This window comes from Mauremys mutica, chromosome 12, assembly GCF_020497125.1.
Source record: "Mauremys mutica isolate MM-2020 ecotype Southern chromosome 12, ASM2049712v1, whole genome shotgun sequence".
NCBI lineage: Eukaryota > Metazoa > Chordata > Testudines > Geoemydidae > Mauremys > Mauremys mutica.
The window spans coordinates 34,710,951-34,733,856 of NC_059083.1; the positions used below are offsets into that span (position 1 = coordinate 34,710,951).

Below are 22,906 nucleotides of genomic sequence, written 5' to 3' on the forward strand. Positions count from 1 at the left end.
TCCCACCCCCTGAAGCCTCCTGGCTGCTCTGAGCAGGGTGGGGGTGGGATTCTGCTTTTCTGGGCCACCTTCCCTGTGACTAGTGGGATTGTGGCTCACGCAGCAGGTGCTGAGTGGGGGACTCTTGTTGTTTCAGATGCCAGTGACCTTCGAGGAGGTGGCTGTGTATTTCACCCAGGGGCAGGGGGCTCTGCTGGACCCCGCTCAGAGAGCCCTCTACAGGGACGTCATGCAGGAGAACTACGAGATGGTGACCTTGCTGGGTAAGGGATTCCCGTGTCCTCAGCTATTAGATGCCGTGGGCCGTGGGGTCTGTACATCTGAATCTCATCAGGTTCTTCTCTGATCAGTTGGATTTGGGGGAGGATCACGTAGTCCACTGCTGCAGTGAGGGAGAGACTTGCATCTCTATACCTTCGTCAAGGGAACAGGGGAGTTAGAAACCTAATGGACATGCTAATTCATCCCCATCTCTCCAGCTTTCAGGGGATCAGAAGCAGGGGATTGTCCTGCCTGTATTATTTCTCCTTCACACACCGTTCACCTTGCACCATCTGTGGGGAGGGCTCCAGGTTCTGCAGGCTTAGAAATAGGCAGGAGTTTAACACCCAAACTCTGTGTGTGTGTCAGCAAGTCCCCCAGAGCATCTACCCTGAGACCTCCTAGTGAGGGGGTAACACCACCTCCCTCCCAGCCCCGAGATGTCTGCTGCTCCCAAGGGGTCTGAGTTACCACAATCCCATGTAGGGTCAGGTTAAACTCAGGGAATGTTCCTTTTGACAAATACTCTACCAATGCTCCATGCGCCCTAAGCTTGCCTGATTTCACTCCCTGAGCAGTATTCCCCATTCTGAAACCTGACCTGATCGCCCAGATGGAACAAGGGGAAGAGCTGTGGGTCCCAGATCTCCAGGCTGCTGAGAAAAGGGAGAGCCCGAGAGGCACCTGCACAGGTGAGGAATGAGGGAAACTGAGACAGAAACATCTGGCAAGTGAAGGAAAAAGTTTGGACTCCCAAAAACTTACTGTAGGTGAAAGCCCTCAACTGGGTGCCCCATCTCACCCAGGTCAGGGCAGCAGTCACCTGGTGTCATAGCATCAAGGCAAATATCAGTCACGACTTCCCACCCATCCTGTTAGCTGTGGGAATTTCCTCCCTCACTTTGCTTCCCTGGGAGTGTTGGGGTGGGATGTGGCAGTAGAATCCAGTGTCTCCATCTCCCCAACAGTCACTGTCTTGTGTTTTCCCTCTTTGCTATTCCCCTTTCTGTCCTTTCTCCCTGGCACAGGCAGTGACTCCTGTCTGGATTCTCTCTCTCCCAGCAGGTGATAGGACAGTGAGTGAGAACAAGGAGGAGAATCAGCAGGAGGAAGGTCCTGAGAAAGTGGAACTGCAGAAGAGGTTTTTGAGCAGAGCTGAAGGGAATTTTTCCCAGCACTTGGAACAAGGAAATGCCTGGGGAGATCGACACAGATCAGAGATGCAGCTGGGAAACTATCCTGTGAAGAAACTGGATGAATCCTCTGAATGTGATGGAGGATGGAAGGATCCCAAGGAAACCACAGTCCAGCAGACAAGTCACAATGAAGAGAAACCCTACAAATGCCTTGAGTGTGGGAAAAGATTCCAGTTCAGTGCAAACCTTATTAAACATTGGAGAACCCACACAGGAGAGAAGTCCTATGAATGCTTGGACTGTGGGAAAAGCTTCAGTGAGAAGTCGCACTTCATTACACACCGGAGACTGCACACAGACGAGAGACCCTATAAATGCCTGGAGTGCGGGAAAAGCTTTAATGAGACATCACACCTTATGTCACATCACAGAACCCACACAGGAGAGAAGCCCTATAAATGCTTAGACTGTGGGAAAAGCTTCAGTAGGAAGCCTTATCTTATTAAACACCAGAGACTTCACACGGGAGAGAGACCTTATAAATGCTTTGAGTGTGGGAAAGGTTTTATCGAAAGTTCATCCCTTACTAAACATGAAAGAATCCACACAGGAGAAAGACCCTATACATGCCTTGAATGTGGGAAAAGCTTCATTCAGAAGTCACAACTTATTATACACCAGAGAGTGCACACAGGAGAGAGACCTTATAAATGCCTTGAGTGTGGGAATGATTTCAGTAGTCGCTCCCACCTTATTAAGCATCAGAAAATCCACACAGGTGACAAACCCTATAAATGCCTTGACTGTGGGAAAAGTTTTGTTGACAGAACAAAACTTACCACTCATCAGAGAATCCACACAGGAGAGAGACCCCATAAATGTTTAGACTGTGGGAAAAGCTTCATTGAGAAGTCACAACTTATTCTACACCAGAGACTGCACACAGGAGAGAGACCTTTTCATTGTTGTGAATGTGGGAAAAGTTTTATTCGGAGCTCAGTGCTTATTACACATCAGAGAACCCACACAGGAGAGAGACCTTATAAATGCATCGAGTGTGGGAAAGATTTTAGCGAGAGCTCAAAGCTTACTACACATCAGAGAACCCACACGGGAGAAAGACCCTACAAATGCTTGGACTGTGGGAAAACTTTCAGTCAGCGCTCATACCTTACTAAACACGGGAGAATCCACATGGGAGAGAGACCTTATAAATGCCTTGACTGTGGGGAAAGGTTCAGTAAGAGCTCAGAGCTGACCAAACATCAGAGAATCCACAAGGGTGAGACACCCTAGGAATAGCTTGAGTGCAGACACACATGAGTGACCACACAACAGAGAAACCTTGAATGCGGGGGAAGCTTCATTTGGTGCTCCCAGAGTATCAGGCATCCGCAAATCCGCACAGGGAAGAAACCTCTGAGATGTTTTCAGGGGGAAAAATGCTCCAAGTGGAGCTAACACCATGTTGGACATCAGAGACTTCTCCATGCAGCAGGAAAATGACTGGGGCTGGCAATGGTGACCAACCCATTTTCTCGTTCCCACACAGATCAGGGGTGTTTGGCTGCCAAGGATCCAGCTGCCCATTGCTGGGGCGAGGATTCAGCAGCAGCCGAGCAGCAGCTGGTCAGTGATCCTCTGGCTCTGCCTGGTCTGAATGGTTGGGGGTGGTGGAGCTGGGGAGCAGGGGGAGCTGGGTGCTGGGGCTATCGAGTGTTTGGGGATCAGGAGATAAGAGGCGAGGGAGAGCACAGGGGTAGAGAGGTGCTGCCTCTCCTCACTCAGCCCCTCTGTCCCTTCTCCCTGCCCCCGCTGCATTCAGACAGCACCACCGAGAGGGACTGGTTCCCACAGGGCCTTTTGTGGGAGGCCTGGAGATCCCACCTCTGCCTCCGCAGCATCAGCCTCTGAGTGTGTCTATGGTAGGAAATGTGGTCAGGATTAGGCAGCACATCTCTGTGACCCTGCACCAGATTTTCTAGTGTAAACTCTTCTTGAGCATCTTATGTGTAAAGCTAAGATTTTGTCATGGATATTTTTAGTAAAAGTCACAGACAGGTCACAGGCAATAAAGAAAAATTCACAGAAGCCTGTGACCTGTCCATGACTTTTACTACTAATATCTGTGACAAAATGGGGAGGGAGAAGGCTCCAGCACCTATCACTGCTGGGGCTCTGGGGTCCCATGTCAGGTGGGGAGGTGCAGGGGCTCTAGCTGGGGTCTCAGAGGGCCTCCCCTCCCCAGCCACCTGCAGCATGGTGCTCCGGAGGCGCCCCGCAACCCAAGGCAGCTGGGAGCTATGGGGGGCCACAGCCGCCTACAGTGACTCAGAGCTCTGGGAGCCACCCATTGCAGCCAGGAGCTGTGGGGTGACCCCATGGCTTTCAGCAGGTCAGAGCTCCAGGGGGCAGCTCTCGGCTGCCATGGGTGGCAGAGGGACCTCGCAGCTCTGAGCTGCCACGGGCTGAAGTCACGGAGGTCTCTGGAAGTCACAGACTGCCTCAGTTCTGCGACCTCAATAATAAAATCGTACCCTTACTTATCTGTTCTGATCCCCTCCCATTCGCAGAGTGATTGTTAATCCCTGAGTTCCCCCGTTGGGGCTGGATTGTCTCATTCCCAGATAGTCCCACATTACACCAGGCCCTGCTGAAAAGCATTTAGTGTTTGTACATTTTCTCCCGTACGCACAAGAATTAAGTACATGCTAAAAAAGTGGGGAGCAGGGACAGTAAAATGTGATGTTTTAGCTTCTGTGCTATCTCAGGGCAATGGGATGAGTCTCAGGGATTCCCTCCTTCCCCCATCACCATCACGCTCCACTCTCAACACAGCAGCCTCTGTCCAAGCGAAAGAGAGTTTTATCCTGTCCCCGTTCTACCCCTCCAGCTCCTAAGGTGTCACTTTACCACCGTGTCCCTGGCTCTCCGTGCTTAGGAATCACAAATTTGATGTCTATGATCAGAGGGCTGGAGAGGGAAGTGTCACAGACCTAGGAGTGGGTGGGGAAATCCCATTGAACCTAAAGCACAGTTTGACCTTTCAGATCTTGTAGCCCTGTTCCCATGGTTGGTAAAATTGCTTCCCGGCTTTTTCTAGGCTAGTCCAGATCATTTGTAGATGGGAAAATTTGTCTTTCTTTCTCTTTCTTTAATTATATTGATGCTAAAACTTTTGCAACTAGTACAACCAAATAATGAGGTGAGAAGTGAAGCCAGTTTAGCCACTTCAGAAGAAAATGGGTAAATTTATTTTCCTGATTTTGAGTCTTGAGATTGATGATTCTCTGGGATTTCACTTTATGAACGTGAAAGTTTTTTATAGCCTACCCTGGATTGTGGGTTTTTCTCTCTTCGTGAAGACCATTTAGTCTCATACTTTGATATTGGTTTAGTTTGATAGGATGTAGGTCAGATTCATTGAGGCCTTCACAAGACAAATGATCATTTGCCAGAATAGTCCTTTTTTAGATTTTATTTTGATCTTTATCTAACCCTTTGTCATGAGATTTTTTTTTTGTATCGTTTGAACAGTGACTGTGATCAATGTTTCTAAGCACAAACACTGATGGTGCGAGATACATTCACAGTGTGCGAGCCCGAGTCTAAAACAGGGAATGAAGTTACTGCCTGATCCCTGAAGTGATGTGAGATACCGTTTGGAGGGGGGGAAGATGGGGGGAACAGAGCTGGGAAACTGCTGGGTTTGCTCCTCAGAGCTAGACAGCAGAGGCTAAGAACTGTGAACTCACTGCAGCAGTGCCAGAGAGAAACTTGAATTGGATCGTGAGTGTCGTGTGAAGCTGCCCCTGAAATTTAAAGGACCATGAACGACACCCCCAAAAATGATAGGGGGAGGGGCAGCAGCTCCCTATTGCTGAGATGCCGAGGTTGGGCACCGGCAAGAAGGGAGCCAGGGATGTCAACAGAAGCCAGGCCAACACCCAGCATTGAGGCCAAAGGGAGATGGGGAACCTGACAGTCCAGCTGCTCAGTGTGACACTGCATCGCATATTCTTCACAGAAATACTATTATGATATGATTATAGCATAACTATGATATATTTTTTACAACATAGGTCATGTGACAGATCATTGAAAAGGTTATGATTTACTGATTAGGATTATCCTATTCGTATGCATCTATTATTTTTGTATCTCAAGTTAGGAATATTGGCTACGCATCTGTATTAGAAATGTGTTTACACTTGGGGAACGCTCACTAGTCAAAAGATTGTCAATAGGGCTGTCAAGCAATTTAAAAATTAATCATGATTAATCATGCGATTAAACAAATTAATTGCAGTGAATCGCAAGATTAACAAAATTAATCATGTAATTAATTGAACTGTTCAACAGTTATAGAATACCATTTATTTAAGTATTTTTGGATGTTTTCTACATTTTCAAATATATTGATTTCAATTACAACACAGAATACAAAGTGTACAATGCTCACTTTATATTTATTTTTATTACAAGTATTTGCAGTGTAAAAAAAACAAAAGAAATAGTGTTTTTCAATTCACCTAATACAAATACTGTAGTGCAATCTCTTTATCATGAAAGTTGAACTTACAAATATAGTATTATGTGGAAAAAAACTGCATTCAAGAATAAAACTGTAAAATTTTAGACCCTGAAGTCCACTCAGTTCTACTTCTTGTTCAGCCAATCGCTCAGACGAACAAATTTGTTTACATTTGTGGGAGATAATGCTACCTGCTTCTTGTTTACAGTGTCACCTGAAAGTGATAACAGGCGTTCTCATGGCACTGATGTAGCCACTGTCACAAGATATTTATGTGCCAGATGTGCTAAAGAGTCTTATGTTCCTTCATGCTTCAACCACTGCTACAGAAGACATGCATCCATGCTGATGACAGGTTCTGCTCGATAACAATCCAAAGCAGTGTGGACCAATGCATGTTCATTTTCATTATCTGAGTCAGATACCACCAGCAGAAGGTTGATTTTCTCTTTTGTTGGTTCAGGTTCTGTAGTTTCCATGTTGGAGTGTTGCTCTTTCACGACTTCTGAAAGCATGCTCCACACCTCATCAGATTTTGGAAGGCACTTCGGATTGTTAAACCTTGGGTCGAGTGCTGTAGCTATCTTTAGAAATCTCACATTGGTACCTTCTTTGCATTTTATGAAATCTACAGTGAAAGTGTTCTTAAAACAAACAACATGTACTGGGTCATCATCCGAGACTGCTATAACATGAAATACATGGCAGAATGCAGATAAAACAGAGCAGGAGACATACTATTCTGTCCCAAGAAGTTCAATCAAAATGTAATATATATATATATATATATTATGTTTAGCATATCTGGCACTTAAATATCTTGCATTGCTGGCTACAAAAGTGCCATGTGAACTGCTGTTCTCACTTTCAAGTGACATTGTGAATAAGAAGCCAGCAGCATTATCTCCTGTAAATGTAAACTTGTTTGTCTTAACGATTGGCTGAACAAGTAGGACTGAGTGGACTTCTAGGCTCTAAAGTTTACATTGTTTTGTTTTTTTAGTGCAGTTATGTAACAAAAAAGTCTACATTTGTAAGTTGCACTTTCACGATAAAGAGAATGCACTTCAGTACTTGTTGAGGTGAATTGAAAAATACTATTTCTTTTGTTTATCATTTTTACACTGCAAATAGTTGGAATAAAAATAATATACACTTTGATTTCAGTTATAACGCAGGATAGAATATATATGAAAATGTAGAAAAACATCCAAAATATTTAATGCATTTCAATTGGTATTCTCTTGTTTAACAGTGCAATTAAAACTGTGATTAATCATGATTAATTTTTTTTAGTTAATCATGTGAGTTAACTGCAATTAATTGACAGCTCTAATTATCAGTCTAAATGGCTGGCTGGGAAGGGCCATTAGGGAGAACAATAGGTTTTAAAATAAGCTAATCTCCCACCAGGAAGCCTTCCTGAATTCCTGGAGTCATGACTGTTGTGACACTGCAGGGTCATGTGACTAGATTACCTGGTACTGGACTCCATCTTGGAAAACCAGTGTTTTTCCACCGAAGGGCGTGAGAACCAAACTTGGAGACAAAGGGTTCCCATCACAAAAAGCTATTTAAGGCAGAGGAGAGACATCATCATGGTTCTTCACTGACTCTCCACCCAAAGGAGACTCTGGGAAACATCTGAGGAAAAAGGACTGAACTCGAGGGAAGTGCTGAAGCCAGGCTAGAGGGGTTTCTAGCCTGTGAAAGGAATACCTGGGTTTTTTAAGCTGCAAGCAAGGGCAGCAGGTCCCTTAAGAATCTCTGAAACCTGCTTAAACCATTATTTAGGGTGAGAAGTTGCTACTCACATCCAATCTCTTTAGTCTATAAAGCTTAGATTGTGCTTTGTTTATTTGCTGATGATCTGCTTTCATCTGTTTGCTATTCTTATAATCCCTTAAAATCTATCTTTTGTAGTTAATAAACTTGGTTTGCTTTGTCTAAAACAGTGTGTGTGAGAGTCATAACTTGGGGCAGAAAGCTATGTATATTCCTCTCCGCATTGAGGGAGGGGGCAGATTTCATAAGCTTACACTTAAATTTGAAGACGGTATACGCTGGGTTTACACTCCGGTGTGGGGGAGGGGTGTGCCTCAGGAAGTAGGAGGAGCCTTAGCTGTGCCTTCCCATGCAGAGCTGATCACAGTCTGTATGAACTCCAGCTGGGTGTGTCCCTACCTGTATGTGTGCTGGCAAAGTGCAGACTGAAGCCTGGGAGAGGGCTTGGCAGGCTGGTCACAGCAGTACAGGGTATAGGAAGCCAGGCTGGTGGGTCAGGCGGGCTCAGTGGTACCCCAGTTCCAGGTGGCACCCCAGGAGGAACCCATCACAACCTCCTCCCTATCTACCGCAGTGTCCTGTGTGGGGATGAGAGAGACTGTCTCTGCCCCACTCACCCCACACTGCATCCCTCTTGTAACTAACCCCCTGTGCCCCATGCTCACCACTTGTCTTTGGTTATGGTATATAGTGTACAACGTATGCCTGGTTAGGGATCATTGGAAAACTCATGATCTGCTGAATATTACGCTGTTGAAATGCGTGTAACACCAGTGCATGTAGAATGGTGAGATTGTACTCTGTGTTGGTTACTAGGGTGACCATATTCCAGGTTCCCAAAAAGGACGCTGATGAGGAGGGTAGCTGGGGGAGGGTGAAGTTTTGGGTGCTGGAGGGGGTACTCACAAGGTGAGGGCAGTGTCAGGGCGCTGACACAATCTCAGAATGTAGTGACAGCTGTCCCTCAGCACCTACCTGTGGGACCCCCTCCCCAGGGCTGGGAGCTGGGGTATGGGCTGTTCCCCTCCCAGTTTGACACCAGACCATTGGTAACTACTCGGAGTACAGTCTTTCAGCCAGTCGTGCATCCACCTTACGATAATTTCATCTAGATCAACGAATTCCTCCCTCCTGGTCAGAACTGAGCCTAACCCGGTTGCCACAAGATACCTCCCCCACCATAAGAAAGCAGAAGTTGTCCCCAACGTGTTCCCAGAACTTATTGCACGTTGGGCGCTACTTGAGTGGCCAGGTGCCTGGTTTTCGACCAGAAAGTCCAGTCGAAAGGGGGAGCTGATGGTGTCTGGTCAGATCTAGTGACTGGACACCCAAAGTCCAGTTACTGGGAGAGCCTTGTGGGGGAAAGGCAGGGCAGAGGCAGAGCCTATGGGGAAGAGGTGGGCAGGGTGGGACCTCGGGGAAGAGATGGAGCAGGGTGGGACCTCGGGGGAAAGAGGTGGGGCAGGAGAGGTTCCAGCACTGCTGCTGGTGTGTCTGCTTTTTAAAAATGACCAAGTTGGCCACCCAGGTAGCTAGCTGAGAGGCTGTGAAAAATATGAACAAACATACAAATATCACTTTTCACAGCAGCAGCCTTACTATCTAGCAATAAGTAAATAACAACTTTGATGTGTATATGGGTAAGGGGACTGTTGGCCTCAAGATCCGGAGACTGACAATGGGCAGGGGCCAATGCTCCAGGTCAGCCTGATGGACAGGGCGGACAGGCCAATGAGGAAGTCTGGGGTCGCATCCTCTCTGTAAGCTGGAGGGGCCAGAGCAGGGCAGGAGCTGCTGAGGAGAGAGCAGAGCGGTGCTGGGAGCAGAGCAGCAGCAGCCAGAGCCAGAGAGGTGCAACCCAGGGAGCTGAGCTGGAGGCAGAGCAGCAGCAGCAGCAGTGATGAGGCAGAGGGGAGCTGGGGCTGGAGCAGTCCGCAGGACCACCCAGAGTGGCGGGCAAGTGGGGCAATTTACCCCAGGCTCCGCAGGGGCCCCCACGAGAACAGCCGAGGCTCCCGCCTCTGCCCCTCTCCCGGAGCCTCAGCGCATCCAGGAGCGTCCCTAGATAGCGCTGCAGCGTGGCTCTGGCAGGGCCTGAGCTCCGCCCCGCTCAGAGCCGCGTGGTAAGGGGGCGGGGCTGCGAGCTCCAGCGGGGTCTGAGCTCCCTCCGCTCAGCCTGGAGCTTGCAGCCCCGCCCCCTGACCATGCGGCTCTGAGTGGGGAGAAGCTCAGGCCTCACCGGAGACACGCTGCAGCTGTCGAGGGAAGCTCCTGGATGCACTGAGGTCCCGGGTGAGGAGGGAGCTGGGGGTAAGGGGCCAGGGCTGGGGAGGTTGGCTAAGGGGCAGGGAGGCCCGGGGACAGGGAGGGGCAGAGGTGAGGGGGGCGGTCAGGGGACAGGGAACGAGGGGGTTGGATTGTGGGCATTCCGGGGGTCTGTCAGGACTCAGCACGAGGGTGGATAGGGGTTGGGGCAGTCAGGGGACAGGGAGCAGGGGTGGGGTCCCGGGATGGTGGTTGGGGGAGGTCTCTGGGGGACGGTGAGGGGACAAGGAGCAGGATGGGACAGGAATTCTGAGGGGGGTGGGCAGTCGGGGCAGGAAGTGAGTGGGGGTCGGACAGGGGGCAGAGCCAGGCTGTTTGGGAGGCACAGCCTTCCCTACTGTAAAGTCTTTCAGCAGTTTGAGGCTTGCAGAAGAGCCAAGCTGTTAGCTTTTCCTTTAGGGCTGCCATCTCCTTCACTTCTCAAATGCCAAATTATAGTCTGTATTTAATTTCAGTGCCATAGGGAGATTCATGTCAGGGGAGGGAAGCTTCATTTAAAATTAGCCACTGGGGGAGGGATCACACGAGAAGAGCAATATCCTACACCACCTAGCTCCTTCCCAACCCTACCAAGGGAGACCCCCCTCCCCTGCATTCCCTGAGGCTCCAGAGGGGTTAATTCAGTGGTTCTCAAACTTTTATACTGGTGACCCCTTTCACATAGCAAACCTCTGAGTGCGACCCCCCCCTTATAAATTGAAAACACTTTTTTATATATTTAACACTATTATAAATGCTGGAGGCAAAGCGGGGTTTGAGGTGGAGGCTGACAGCTCATGACTCCCAGCAATAACCTCGTGACCCCCTGAGGGGTCCCGACCCCCAGTTTGAGAACCCCTGGGTTAATTTAATTTTAGCACCCTGTGTCCATTCACATGCATGTGCTATTTTGAGCATTTCCATTTTCACAACATAGGCTCATCCCAGATTCTGGAACAAGCTCAAATGCTCAGTTTGTGGTGTATGTACATAGTCTATACTAAAGACAAACCCACAGCAACTGTCTCCAGTTTGTGAGGGACCCCATGGAGCCAGTCTCTAGGAAACAGATAAATGCATGGAGGTTAAGTCCATTAATGGCTATTAGCCAGGATGGGTAAGGAATGGTGTCCCTAGCCTCTGTTTGTCAGAGGGTGGAGATGGATGGCAGGAGAGAGATCATTTGATCATTACCTGTTAGGTTTACTCCCTCTGGGGCACTTGGCATTGGCCATTGTCGGTAGACAGGATACTGGGCTGGATGGACCTTTGGTTTGACCCAGTATGGCTGTTCTTATGTTCTAATCTAAATGAACCCAAAGTTATGGAGACAGATGAGAGTCAAGGAAGCCAGCAGAGTATCAGAAACCTGGAAAAAATCTCTGACTGGATGGGCTCAGGCGTTTGGTCACAAACTGAGGTGGTTCAAAAGTTGTGGATTTTTTTTAAGTAGAATTTTTTTATTGCTTCTTTAAACAATCAAACACAGCAAGCAGCAAATATTTGGCCACACACTTCTGAAACCCCAAACCATATTCAGGTTATGGCAGACTAATCTCAGCTTTTCAATTAAAAAACCCATAACAAATTTTGAAGGAAAGCAGACATTGTCCGTGATTTTTTTCTGCTTTTTAAAAACCCCTAGTTTTCGATCCAGAAAAAGTTTTGATGGAAAATATTTGTTCAACCCTTTTAATGAGCTTTAGTGTCTTTTAGCACTAGCTGATGCTGAGAACCAGTGATACCGTGTAAAGAAGTTTTCTCAAAACTGGGTTTGTACCGAGATGCATAAGGTTTATTTTCCCAGGGCCACCCGTGGGTGCGGAGCAAGTGGGGCAATTTGCGCCAGGCCCCGCAGGGGCCCCCATGAGAATATAGTATTGTATAGTATTGCCATTTTTTTATGGAAGGGGCCCCCGAAATTGCTTTGCCCCAGCCCCCCTGAATCCTCTGGGCGGCCCTGGCAGTCTGGAGCTGGGTGCAGTGAGCAGCTGAGGAGAGCGAGGGGGGGATCCTGGACAAGGAACCAGTGCAGGGAGACATCTCCAGCCAAGAGGGCTTGCAGGACTTTTGTGGTTCATCCCACAGAGCGGTGATGGTTTTTCCTTTAACCTTTCCCATTTTTTCCTTATTTGTTGTTGTTTAATAAATTGTATTTGTTCTGAACTCTATGCAATGGCCAGGGAAGAGGTCAGGTAAGCGTCTGGAGTGGAGAGAGCACCCCAGGAGTGGGGACGCTCTAGCCCCTGTCCTGAGTGATCACAACAAAATGGGGGATTGAGCCCCTCATGAATCCTGGGCCCAGCCTTGTCGGGGTTTCAGGGACTAGAGTGGAAGGGGAGTCCCGGGGGGCAGGCAGACCTCTGGGTGAAGGGAGTAGGAGCGAGGACTCAGATCCGTCTGCTACTAGATTCCAGCAGGGTGGTGTATAAGCCAGCAAAGCTCCCCACCATATCGGGACCAGTCCCCTGCTTACCTCTGTGCATATTTATTGTTTTTCCCTAAAGTTAATTAAGTATTTTAGGGGAAAATGTCAGAGCGGCCACGAGCGAGAGCTGCTGGCAACACTTTGAGGGCATCAAAAATGTGGTCATGAGAACCCCTGGGCTAGATGGTCAGGACAGGCCCTTCTGACCCTAATGTCTACAAGTGTAACAGAGGCCAGACACAGAGATGGGAAGCGCAGTGTGCTGGGTTTATCGCTAGGACCCAGGAGCAGCTGGGTGGGAGGATCGCTAGGCTCAGGCCCGGCCGCAGGAAGTGACTCGCGGCCGCTGCAGTGACCTTTGGACCCAGGCTCCTGGCGAGATCCCCGAGCCCCGGGGGGCGGCTGGTGCTGGGAGCCCGGAGCCCTGGCTGCAGCCGGGAGAGGGGAATCTCCAGCAGGGCCCTTCCCGCTGCTCCCCCCCAGGAGCCTCTCCCAGGGCAGAGCCCCCAGCCCGGCCCGGCCCGCCCGGGGGGCCCCGCTCGGAGGGAAGGTGAGAGAGACCCGCCCCCCCCCCGGCACCCCGGGGCTGCAGGGGGAGGTTTGGCCCCAGGCTGCTCCCCGCGGAGCTGGCTGCGATTCCCGCCCCGGGCCCGGGAAAGCTGCCGCCAGCCCCGGTGGGGGCGGGGCGGGGGGAGCCCGGCTGGGCCGGGACAGACACGCGTGGGGGGCTGAAGATGGCCGGGGGGGGGTCAGGGTAAGGGGGGATGCAGGGGGCAGGATGGGATGGGGGTGGAGGGGCGCTGAAGGGAGGATGGGGCGATGCAGGACAATCGGGAGACTTATAGGGCAGATGGGAACAAGGCTGCAATAGAGAAAAGAGGGGAGGGGAGGCTTGGGGGAGACAGAGCAAGAGCAGACTGGCTGGGGAAGGGAGGGGTCGGGGAGAGGGGGAGATACAAGAGCAGCTCCCCCACCCCATGGGGCAGCAGAGGGTGAGGGGCTGCCCCACCCTGCAGCTAGAGGGGGATTCTTTTACTGCAACTAGTCAGTGATGCTTTGGGGGTCGGTGGAGACTTTGCCTAAGGCCTCAGAAGCTACAAGGCAAATATCTAGACCCCCCCACACACACACGAACACGCCCCCGCACCCACACCCCCTGCTCCCAGTGTATTATTTTCAGACACACTCATGATTTTGGGGTCTGTCTCCTGAGTGTTGGGGGCTGCCCAGGGCCCTGGTCTGATTTCTGGGTAGAATTCAGATCTCAGCCACACCGGAGTCAGACCGGAGTCACTGCTCACTCTGCCAGGGGGTCTGGGGGGGCTCTATGTATTTTGCCACCCCAAGCACGGCAGTCAGGCGGTTTTTGGCGCGCCAGCAGGAGATCCGGCTGGTAACGCAGATTCGGCAGCATGCCTGTGGGAGGTCCGCCGGTCCCGTGGCTTTGGCGTACCTGCCGCCGAATTGCCGCCACAGCCGCGGGACCAGTGCACCTCCCGCAGACATGCCACCGAAGTCTCCCTGACTGCCGCTCTCACAGCGACCGGCACACTGCCCCCATGGCTTGCCGCCCCAGGGATGAGCTGGTGCCTGGAGCCGCCCCTGCAGGGGGTGAGTGCGGATGGGACAGTGGGATCAGCCTCTGCCTGTCCCTGGGGGCTGCAGGGGCAGGACAGGGAAGCTCAGTCATTAGCTGCTGCCCCCAGAGGGCTCCGGTTATTCCTAAGGAAGCAGAGGAGGCTGGTGTGTGTCTCTCTCTGCCCATGATATTAGAGACCTTGAGTTGAGCTGCCTGGGTCAGATGCTGCTGCCTCCTCTGCCTGAGAGCCCAGACTGTGACACTGCTGCTCCCCAGCTGGGGCTGCGCCAGGGACAGACCTTCATGAACCCCCCACTCTGTGCCCAGCCTAGGTGGGCACTTTTGCTGGACCTGGAACTAGCCCCTGGGGCAGCCCCAGGCTTTGCCGACACCAGCTCCTGAGCCAGAGACCTTCAGGTGATGGGGCAAGGGCTGGGGCCGGGCAGGACAGTGACTCTGCACAAAGGGCCCCGTTCAGGGACCAGCTGGTGAGTTTGTACTGGAGGGGGAGGGGCTCCCCGGGTGCCTGCGGGTCCCAGAGCTGCTGCTCCCAGTGACACAGCGAGACTGATTCTCCTGGGAACAAGGGGAGGAGCTGGACGAGTTGCCCTCCTCAGGGGGATCCCCCACCTGGCTCCTTTGGTTCTGCTCTTTTCTAGCATTTGTCTTACTCTGTCCCTGGGAGGGTTTAAAAGTGTCTCAGGGGTTCAGTGCTGGTGGGAGGGGCCAGGTCTGTGTTGTGATAAAGTGACTGAAGGTTTTCCCACCTTGGCAGAGTCCAGAGCGTCTGTCTGCAGGGAGAGAGCCTGGGGGGAATCGGGGTGTGAAATGGACTCAAGCCCCTTCTGAAACCTCCCCCATCACCCTTCTCGCCCTGACAGGCTGAGGAATCACGTCTACGTGTCACTCCAGATCCTCCCGTCTTCCAGGGGACAGGGAAGGGAAATGGCTGTGATGGAGCCAGCTCAGGTAGGGGATTTTCAGGGAGCTGCAGGGGGGTTTGCTGTAGAGGGGGAGGGGACAGGGTGTGATAAACCTGCTGGGACACATTCAGCTTGGAGCCTGATTTTCTGAACAGGCCCATTGGTGAGGGCGGGAACATTCCCCCATTTCTGAACCAGGAAACACCCCCCTGGGCAGGGCTGGGAAAACTGACCAGACTCCCAGTGCTGGAGCCTGACCCCACTGGCCAGAGGCTGCTGTGAAATACGCAGGGAAGCTGTCGGGATTCCTGTCCCTGTCCCCGGCTCAGAGCTCTGCTTCCCGCATCAGCCTGTGGTTGGCAGGTGTGTGGGAAATGAGAAGATCCTGCCCTGCTCCATGTGCTGGGAGTAGGGTGACCAGATGTCCCAATTTTATAGGGACAGTCCTGATTTTTGGACCTTTTTCTTATATAGGCTCCTATTACCCTCCACCCCAATTTTTCACACTTGCTGTCTGGTCATCCCAGCTGGGAGGGACAAGGAGCTCTCACCTTCTCCCCACCCACTGAAGCTGCTTGGCTGCTCTGAGCAGGGTGTGGGGTGGGATTCTGCTTTTCTGGGCCTCCTCCCCCATGACTAGTGGGATTGTGGCTGGGGCAGCAGGTGCTGAGTGGGGGACTCTTGTTGTTTCAGATGCCGGTGACCTTCGAGGAGGTGGCTGTGTATTTCACCCAGGGGCAGGGGGCTCTGCTGGACCCCACCCAGAGAGCCCTCTACAGGGACGTCATGCAGGAGAACTATGAGACGGTGACCTCGCTGGGTAAGGGATTCCTGTGCCTCAGCTATTAGAACCCACGGGGTCTGCGTGTCTGAATCTGGTCAGGTTCGTCCCTGCTCAGTTGATTAGAGGAGGAGGGTCGCGTAGTCCAGAGCGAGATCTATACACCCCGTTCAAGGGAACAGGGGAGTCAGAAACCTAATGGACAGGCTAATTCATCCCTGTCTTACCAGCTGTCCAGGGGCCAGAAGCAGGGGATTGCCCTGCCTGTATTATTTCTCTTTCACACACCGTTCGCCTTGCTCCATCCGTGGGGAGGACTCTAGATTCTGCAGGATTGGAAATAGGCAGGAGTTGAACACCCGAGCTGTGTGTGAAAGTTAGTCCCCGAGAGTGCACCTATCCTGAGACCTCCTAGTGAGGGTGTAACAACACCCCCACCCCAGGATGTCTGCTTCTCCCAAGAAGTCTGTTACCACAATCCCATGTCGGGTCAGTTTCAACTCAGGGAATGTTCCTTGCAATGTTTTCTCTACTTTTTTCCATCCATGTGCAGAATAAGTTTTGTTATGTGCAGATGTGCGTCACCAGTAGAAACAAAAAACCTAGATATAATATATATTTTTAAAAAGTTACCATAGGGATAATTACTCCAGGCAGGACAGATTAGGCATTTTAGAACTAACAACTCAAAAAATTAAATTTAAATGTGAGAGAGAAATAAAAATTATGAAATGCATAGACCAGTCAAAATACTAAAATAACACGCTTTGAAAGAATAAAATTACAGAGCATATATGTGCATTGCAGGAAATACGAAGGAGTAATAATAAACAACAATAACACGTGTGTGTGTGTGTGTGTGTGTGGACACACAGACTGTGGAGACCGTGTGTGTGTATGTTTGTAGAGACACTCGGTGTGTGTAGAGACAGACACTTGGTGGGTGTGTGTGTGTGTAGACAGACACAGAGATTGTGTTTGCTGGGTGCTGGGGAAACAGACTCTGTGTGGGGTTCAGACCTCAGACCCTCTCCTGCTCAGAGCGCTGAGCGAGGCTGTTCCGTCTCCCTTGCTGGGGTACAAGGGTGGGGGGAAGGGTTACCCTGACATCAGCACCCCTTTTCCCCTGCCCCTGCTCTGCACAACCAGCAGGAGGGTCCCAGGAGGCACAGGGGCTCAAAGGCAGAGGGCTGCCTTGCGGGGCCGGGGGGTGGGGTGGGGGGAGGACCTGAATTCACGCTACCTGCAGGATGGGAGCGGCTCTGGAGCCTAATCAACTGCGCAGCACTTCAATCACTCCAGGGAGGCCGCTCCAGCACGCAGCTTACAGGGAACACGGGTTCCTTGTGACAAATAATCTACCAAGACTCCATGCGTCCTGAGCTTGCCTGATTTCACCCCCTGTGCAGGATTCCCCGTTCCCAAACCCGACCTGATCGCCCGGCTGGAACGAGGGGAAGAGCCGTGGGTCCTGGATCTCCAGGCCGCCAAGGAAAGGGAGAGCCCGAGAGGCACCCACACAGGTGAGGAGTCAGGGAAACTGACAGAGAAATCGTCTGGTGAGTGAAGGAAAAAGCTGAGACTCCCAAAATGTGCTGTGAGCGAGAGCCCTCAGTTCTGCCCCATCTCACCGAGGTCAGGGCTGCACTCAGCACGCAATGTTCCCTCTAATTTTTTCCATTCATGTGCAGAATAAATTTTGTGTGTACCGAGAAATGTGCCTATGTGCACTACCAGTAGAAACAAAAAACCTAAATATAATATGTATATTTTTTAAATGTTACCATAGGGATAATTAGTCCAGCCAGGACAGGTTAGGCATTTTAGAACTCACTACTCAAAGAATTACATTTAAGTGTAAAAGAAATAAAAATTATGAAATGCACAGACCAGTCACCACACTAAAATAACACTTTGAAAGAATAAAATTACAGAGAATATATGTGCATTGCAGGAAGTACCAAGAAATAATATCAACAATAATACAAATATGTGTTAGGAGGTGAGTGTCACACAGAGACTGTGTGTGTGAGAGAGAGAGAGTGAGTGACACAGAGACTGTGTGTGAGACAATGACAGAGACTCTGTGTGTGTGAGACACAGACAGTGTATGTGTGCTGGCTCCTCAGAGCGCTGAGTGGGGCTGTTCCGTCTCCCCTGCTGGGATACAAGGGCAGGGGGGAAGGGGTACCCTGACATCAGCACCCCTTTTCCCCTGCCCCTGCTCTGCACAACCAGCAGGAGGGTCCCAAGAGCCACAGGGGCACAAAGGCAGAGGGCTGCATGGCGGGGACCAGAATCCAGCTGGCTCCTGTCTCTTTAAGACACTCACTGAAAGCTCTCCTACTCCATCCTGAGCCCTGTTGTCTACCTTCCCCTGCTCTGCAGAGATGTGGTATGTGGGTAGGGGAGAGAGATATTGTGTGTGTGAGAGAGAGAGAGAGAGAGAGAGAGAGAGAGCTGGCTGCTGGGGAAATCTCAGGGTATGGCTACACTTACGGTTTGCAGCGCTGGTAGTTTGCAGCGCTGGTCATCCAGCTGTGTAGGAGCAGCGCTGGTGTGTGGCCACACTCACAGCTACCAGCGCTGGTGTGTGGCCACATTTGCAGTATTAGCAGCGCTGTTGGGAGTCCTGCATTATGGGCAGCTATCCCAGCATTCAAGTGCAACAACGTGCTTTTCAAAAGAGGGGGGTGGAGGGTGGTGTACTGTGACAGGGAGCGGGAAAGATAGAGAGTGGATTTTTGGAGCCAACACTGTGTGTTAGCTTCCTGGATTGGAAAAATCACAAAATGTTCATGAGCCCTTAGTCTTAACTCTTAATTGCAGTCAGCCTGCCTCCAACACGGACTCCCCGCTGTTTCACTCACTCCCTGTGGTGTACTGTGACAGGGAGCGGGGAAGAGAGAGATTGGAAAAATCACAAAATGTTTGCGAACCCTTAAAGTCTTGCAAACAGCCTGCATCCAACTCTGTTTCCCCTGCCTCTCATTTGATCGTTCACAGCCAGGTACGGATAGCTCCTGTTTGCTGTGATCAGTGTTTGTTTTTTTAGATAAGCAGTTCAACGGAGCTTCGATCGGCTCCGTTCTGTTTGCCTGCCTCTCATTTGATTGTTTACAGCCAGGTACAGATGATCACAGCAAACAGGAGCTCTGTTCGGAGCTCCGATCGGAGCTCGTTCACAACAAAACAAAGAGAGGCTGCATAACAAAACAAAGAAAGTAATTTATAAAAGCATTCTGGGATACACCTTATACCCTGGAGGCCAATCACAGCGCTGGTGTGTGGCCACACTTGATGACCAGCGCTGCAGCACCAGTGCTGGAATCCTTATTCCCCATGCCGAGTGAGGTGTACGGCCAGCGCTGCAGCCAGGGAGTTGCAGCGCTGGAAGTGCCCTGCAGGTGTGGCCACTTACTAATTGCAGCGCTGGTGGAGGCTTTCCAGCACTGCAAATCGCCAGTGTAGCCATACCCTCAGAAACAGTGCATTGTCTCTTTAAGAAAGGCACTCAGCCACTCACCACCATTCAGACCTCAGACCCTAGCAGCTCTGAGTCTTCCTGAGCCAGGCTGTCCCTTCTACCCTGCTCTGCAGAGATGGGGTACAGGGGGAGGGAGAGGGGGGGACACCCTGACATCAGCACCCTCCCACCCCTGCTCTGCACAGCCAGCAGGAAGATCCCAGGAGCATCTGCAGGATGGAGCAACCTGTGGGGAGGGGCATCTGAACACATGCTGCCAGCTGTGCTCGCATTGGAATCGCTCCTTCGCGGCAGCCTAAGCCCGCAGCTTACAGGGAACACAGGCAGATGTCGTATCATCCAGGCAAATATCAGTCAGCGCTTCCCCCCACATCCTGTTAGCTGTTGGGAATTTCCTCCCTCACTTTCCTTCCCTGGGAGTGTTGGGGTGGGATGTGGAGGCAGAATCCAGTGTCTCCATCTCCCCAACAATCACTGTGTTGTGTTTTCCCTCTTTGCTATTCCCCTTTCTGTCCTTTCCCCCCAGCACAGGCAGTGACTCCTGTCTGGATTCTCTCTCTCCCAGCAAGTGATAGGACAGTGAGTGAGAACAAGGTGGAGAATCAGCAGCAGGAAGGTCCTGAGCAAGTGGAACCGCAGGAGAGGTTTTTGAGCAGAGCTGAAGGGAATTTCTCCCAGTGCTTGGAGCAGGGAAATGCCTGGGGAGATCGACACAGATCAGAGATGCAGCTGGGAAACTATCCCAGGAAGAAACTGGATGAATCTGTACCATGTGGCGGAGGATGCAAGGATCTCAAGGGAGTCACAGACCAGCAGACAAGTAACAATAAAGAGAAACCCTACAAATGTGTTGACTGTGGGATAAGTTTTAGCAAAAGTTCATCCCTTATTCAACATGGGCGAATCCACACAGGAGAGAGACCCTATAAATGCATCGAGTGTGGGAAAGGTTTTATCGAAAGTTCATCCCTTACTAAACATGAAAGAATCCACAGAGGAAAAAGACCCTATACCTGCCTTGAGTGTGGGAAAAGTTTCAGTGTGAAATCAGCCCTTCATACACATGAGAAAACCCACACGGGAGAGAAACCCCATAAATGCCTGGACTGTGGGAAAAGGTTTGGGCAGAACTCATACCTTACTGAACATAGGAGAATCCACACGGGAGAGAGACCATATAAATGCCTTTACTGTGGGAAAACTTTTAGTCAGCGCTCACACATTATTAAGCATCAGAGAATCCACACAGGTGACAAACCCTATAAATGCCTCAATTGTGGGCAACGTTTTGTTGACAGAACGAAACTTAATAATCATCAGAGAATCCACACAGGAGAGAAACCCTATAAATGCTTGGACTGTGGGAAAAGCTTCATTCAGAAGTCACAACTCATTATACACCAGAGAGTGCACACAGGAGAGAGACCGTATCAATGCCTTGAGTGTGGGAAAAGTTTTAGTCAGAGCTCAAAGCTTATTACACATCAGCGAACCCACACAGGAGAGAGACCTTATAAATGCCTTAAGTGTGGGAAAAGTTTTATTGAAAGTTCATCTCTTATTCGACATGGGCAAATCCACACAGGAGAAAGAGCCTATCAATGCCCTGAGTGTGAGAAAAAATTTACAGAAAATCGATCCCTCATTAAACATAGGAGAATACACACGGGAGAAAGACCCTATACATGCCGTGAGTGTGGGAAAGGTTTTATTGAAAGTTCATCCCTTACTAAACATGGAAGAATCCACACAGGAGAAAGACCCTATAAATGTCTTGAATGTGGGAAAAGTTTCAGTGTGAAATCAGGCCTTAATATACATCAGAAAACCCACACAGGAGAGAAACCCCATAAATGCTTGGACTGTGGGAAAACTTTCAGTCAGATCTCGTACCTTATTAAACATGGGAGAACCCACACGGGGGAGAGACCCTATAAATGCCTGGACTGTGGGAAAACCTTTAGTCAGCGCTCATACCTTATTAAACATGGGAAAATCCACACAGGAGAAAGACCCTATAAATGCCTTGACTGCGAGAAAGTTTTCAATGAGCGATCAGCCCTTATTAGACATGAGAGAACTCACATGGAAGAGAAACCCCATAAATGCTTGGACTGTGGGAAAAGCTTCATTCAGACATCACAACTTCTTATACACCAGAGAGTGCACACAGGAGAGAGACCCTTTAAATGCTGTGAGTGTGGGGAAAGTTTTATTCAGAACTCAAAGCTTATTACACATCAGCAAATCCACACAGGAGAGAGACCTTATAAATGCCTTGAGTGTGGGAAAGGTTTTAGTCAGAGTTCAACGCTTATTACACATCAGCGAACCCACACAGGGGAGAGACCCTATGGATGCCTTGAGTGTGGAAAAACTTTTATCGCAAGTTCCGCCCTTACTAAACATAGGAGAACTCACACAGGAGAAAGACCCTATAAATGCCTCGAGTGTGGGAAAAGTTTCAGTGTGAAATCAGCCCTTAATATGCATCAGAAAACCCACACAGGAGAGAAACCCCATACATGCTTGGACTGTGGGAAAAGTTTTAGTCAGCGCTCACACCTTACTAAACATGGGAAAATCCACACGGGAGAGAGACCTTATAAATGCCTTGACTGTGGGGAAAGCTTCAGTAAGAGCTCAGAGCTTACCAAACATGAGAGCATTCACAAGAGTGAGAGACCCTAAAAACAGCTTGACTGCAGGAAAAGATTCAGTTTTACTTCACACATCCACACAACAGCGAGACCTTGAATCTGGTTTCATTTGGTGCTCCCGGAGTATCAGGCATTCACAAATCCACATAGGGTAGAAACCTCTGAGATGTCCTCAGTGTGGAAAAGATGCCAAGAGGAACTAACTCCGTACTGTACATCAGAAACTCCTATGCACAGCAGAGAAACAGGGCCCCGATAAAGGGTGACCAAAATCCATTCTCTTTGTTCCCACACACATCAGGGGCATTTGGCTCCCAAGGATCCAGCTGCCCATTGCTGGGGTGAGGATCCAGCAGCAGCCGAGCATCAGCTGGTCAGGTACCCTCTGTCTCTGCCTGGTCTAAGCAAACCCCAAGCAGAGGAGGAGAAGCCCCAATCAGCCCCTCCTCCCTGCTGCAGCCCTGGCAGCTGAGCTGATGGGCCACAGGTGGGGGAAGGGAGAGAGAGAAACTCCTCCAGCTGCCCCCTCTGCCTGGCTGAAGTCCCCCCCCTCTCTTCCCCTCCCAGCCGGGATCCCCCTGCCATGGAGATGAGAAGGACACTTGGGCCAGGCCCCACCTTCACTCTACACACCTGTCCCCATCCCCCATCTTCCACCAGCCCCTGGGCTGGGCTCCCCCACTGACCTGGAGCTGTTCCCTGCAGGGGGAGTGTCCCTGGGGGCTGGTAACTCCTCCCCTCTCCAAATCCCCCAGGGCGCTGGGCTCTGGGGGATCAACCGTTAAGGGACCAGGGCGCTGGGCTCTGGGGGATCAACCATTAAGGCACCAGGGCGATGGGTTCTGGGGGTCAAATGGTAAGGCACCAGGGCACTAGGTTGTGGGGAGGACACTGGGGATTCAATGGCTGGGGCTGGAGTAGCTGGGAAGCAGGGGGAGCTGGGTGCTGGGGTATCAAGTGTTTGGGGATGATGGGATAAGAGGTGAGGGAGAGAACAGGGGTAGAGAGGTGCTGCCTCATCACTCACC

At 50.7% G+C, this 22,906-nt stretch overlaps 1 protein-coding gene across 1 annotated transcript; it reads left to right on the forward strand.

Moving 5' to 3' along the window:
- Window positions 1-208: 208 nt before the first annotated feature.
- On the forward strand, window positions 209-22,466 carry LOC123346696 (zinc finger protein 585A-like). Its single transcript, XM_044984170.1, has 9 exons — window positions 209-263; window positions 840-953; window positions 1,324-2,679; window positions 2,950-3,026; window positions 12,949-12,998; window positions 14,909-14,996; window positions 15,644-15,770; window positions 17,141-17,254; window positions 19,784-22,466. Exons 1-9 carry the CDS (start codon window positions 230-232, stop codon window positions 21,907-21,909), a joined length of 4,086 nt encoding a protein of 1,361 aa, XP_044840105.1. The 5' UTR covers window positions 209-229; the 3' UTR covers window positions 21,910-22,466.
- Window positions 22,467-22,906: the final 440 nt, after the last annotated feature.

Coding starts and splice junctions, on each gene's coding strand:
- LOC123346696 (XM_044984170.1), top strand. CDS start 230: ATGCAGGAGAACTACGAGATGGTGACCTTGCTGG. Junction 264..839: donor CGAGATGGTGACCTTGCTGG/GTAAGGGATTCC, acceptor CTCCCTGAGCAG/TATTCCCCATTCTGAAACCT. Junction 3,027..12,948: donor CAGCAGCCGAGCAGCAGCTG/GTCAGTGATCCT, acceptor TCTCCCAGGGCA/GAGCCCCCAGCCCGGCCCGG.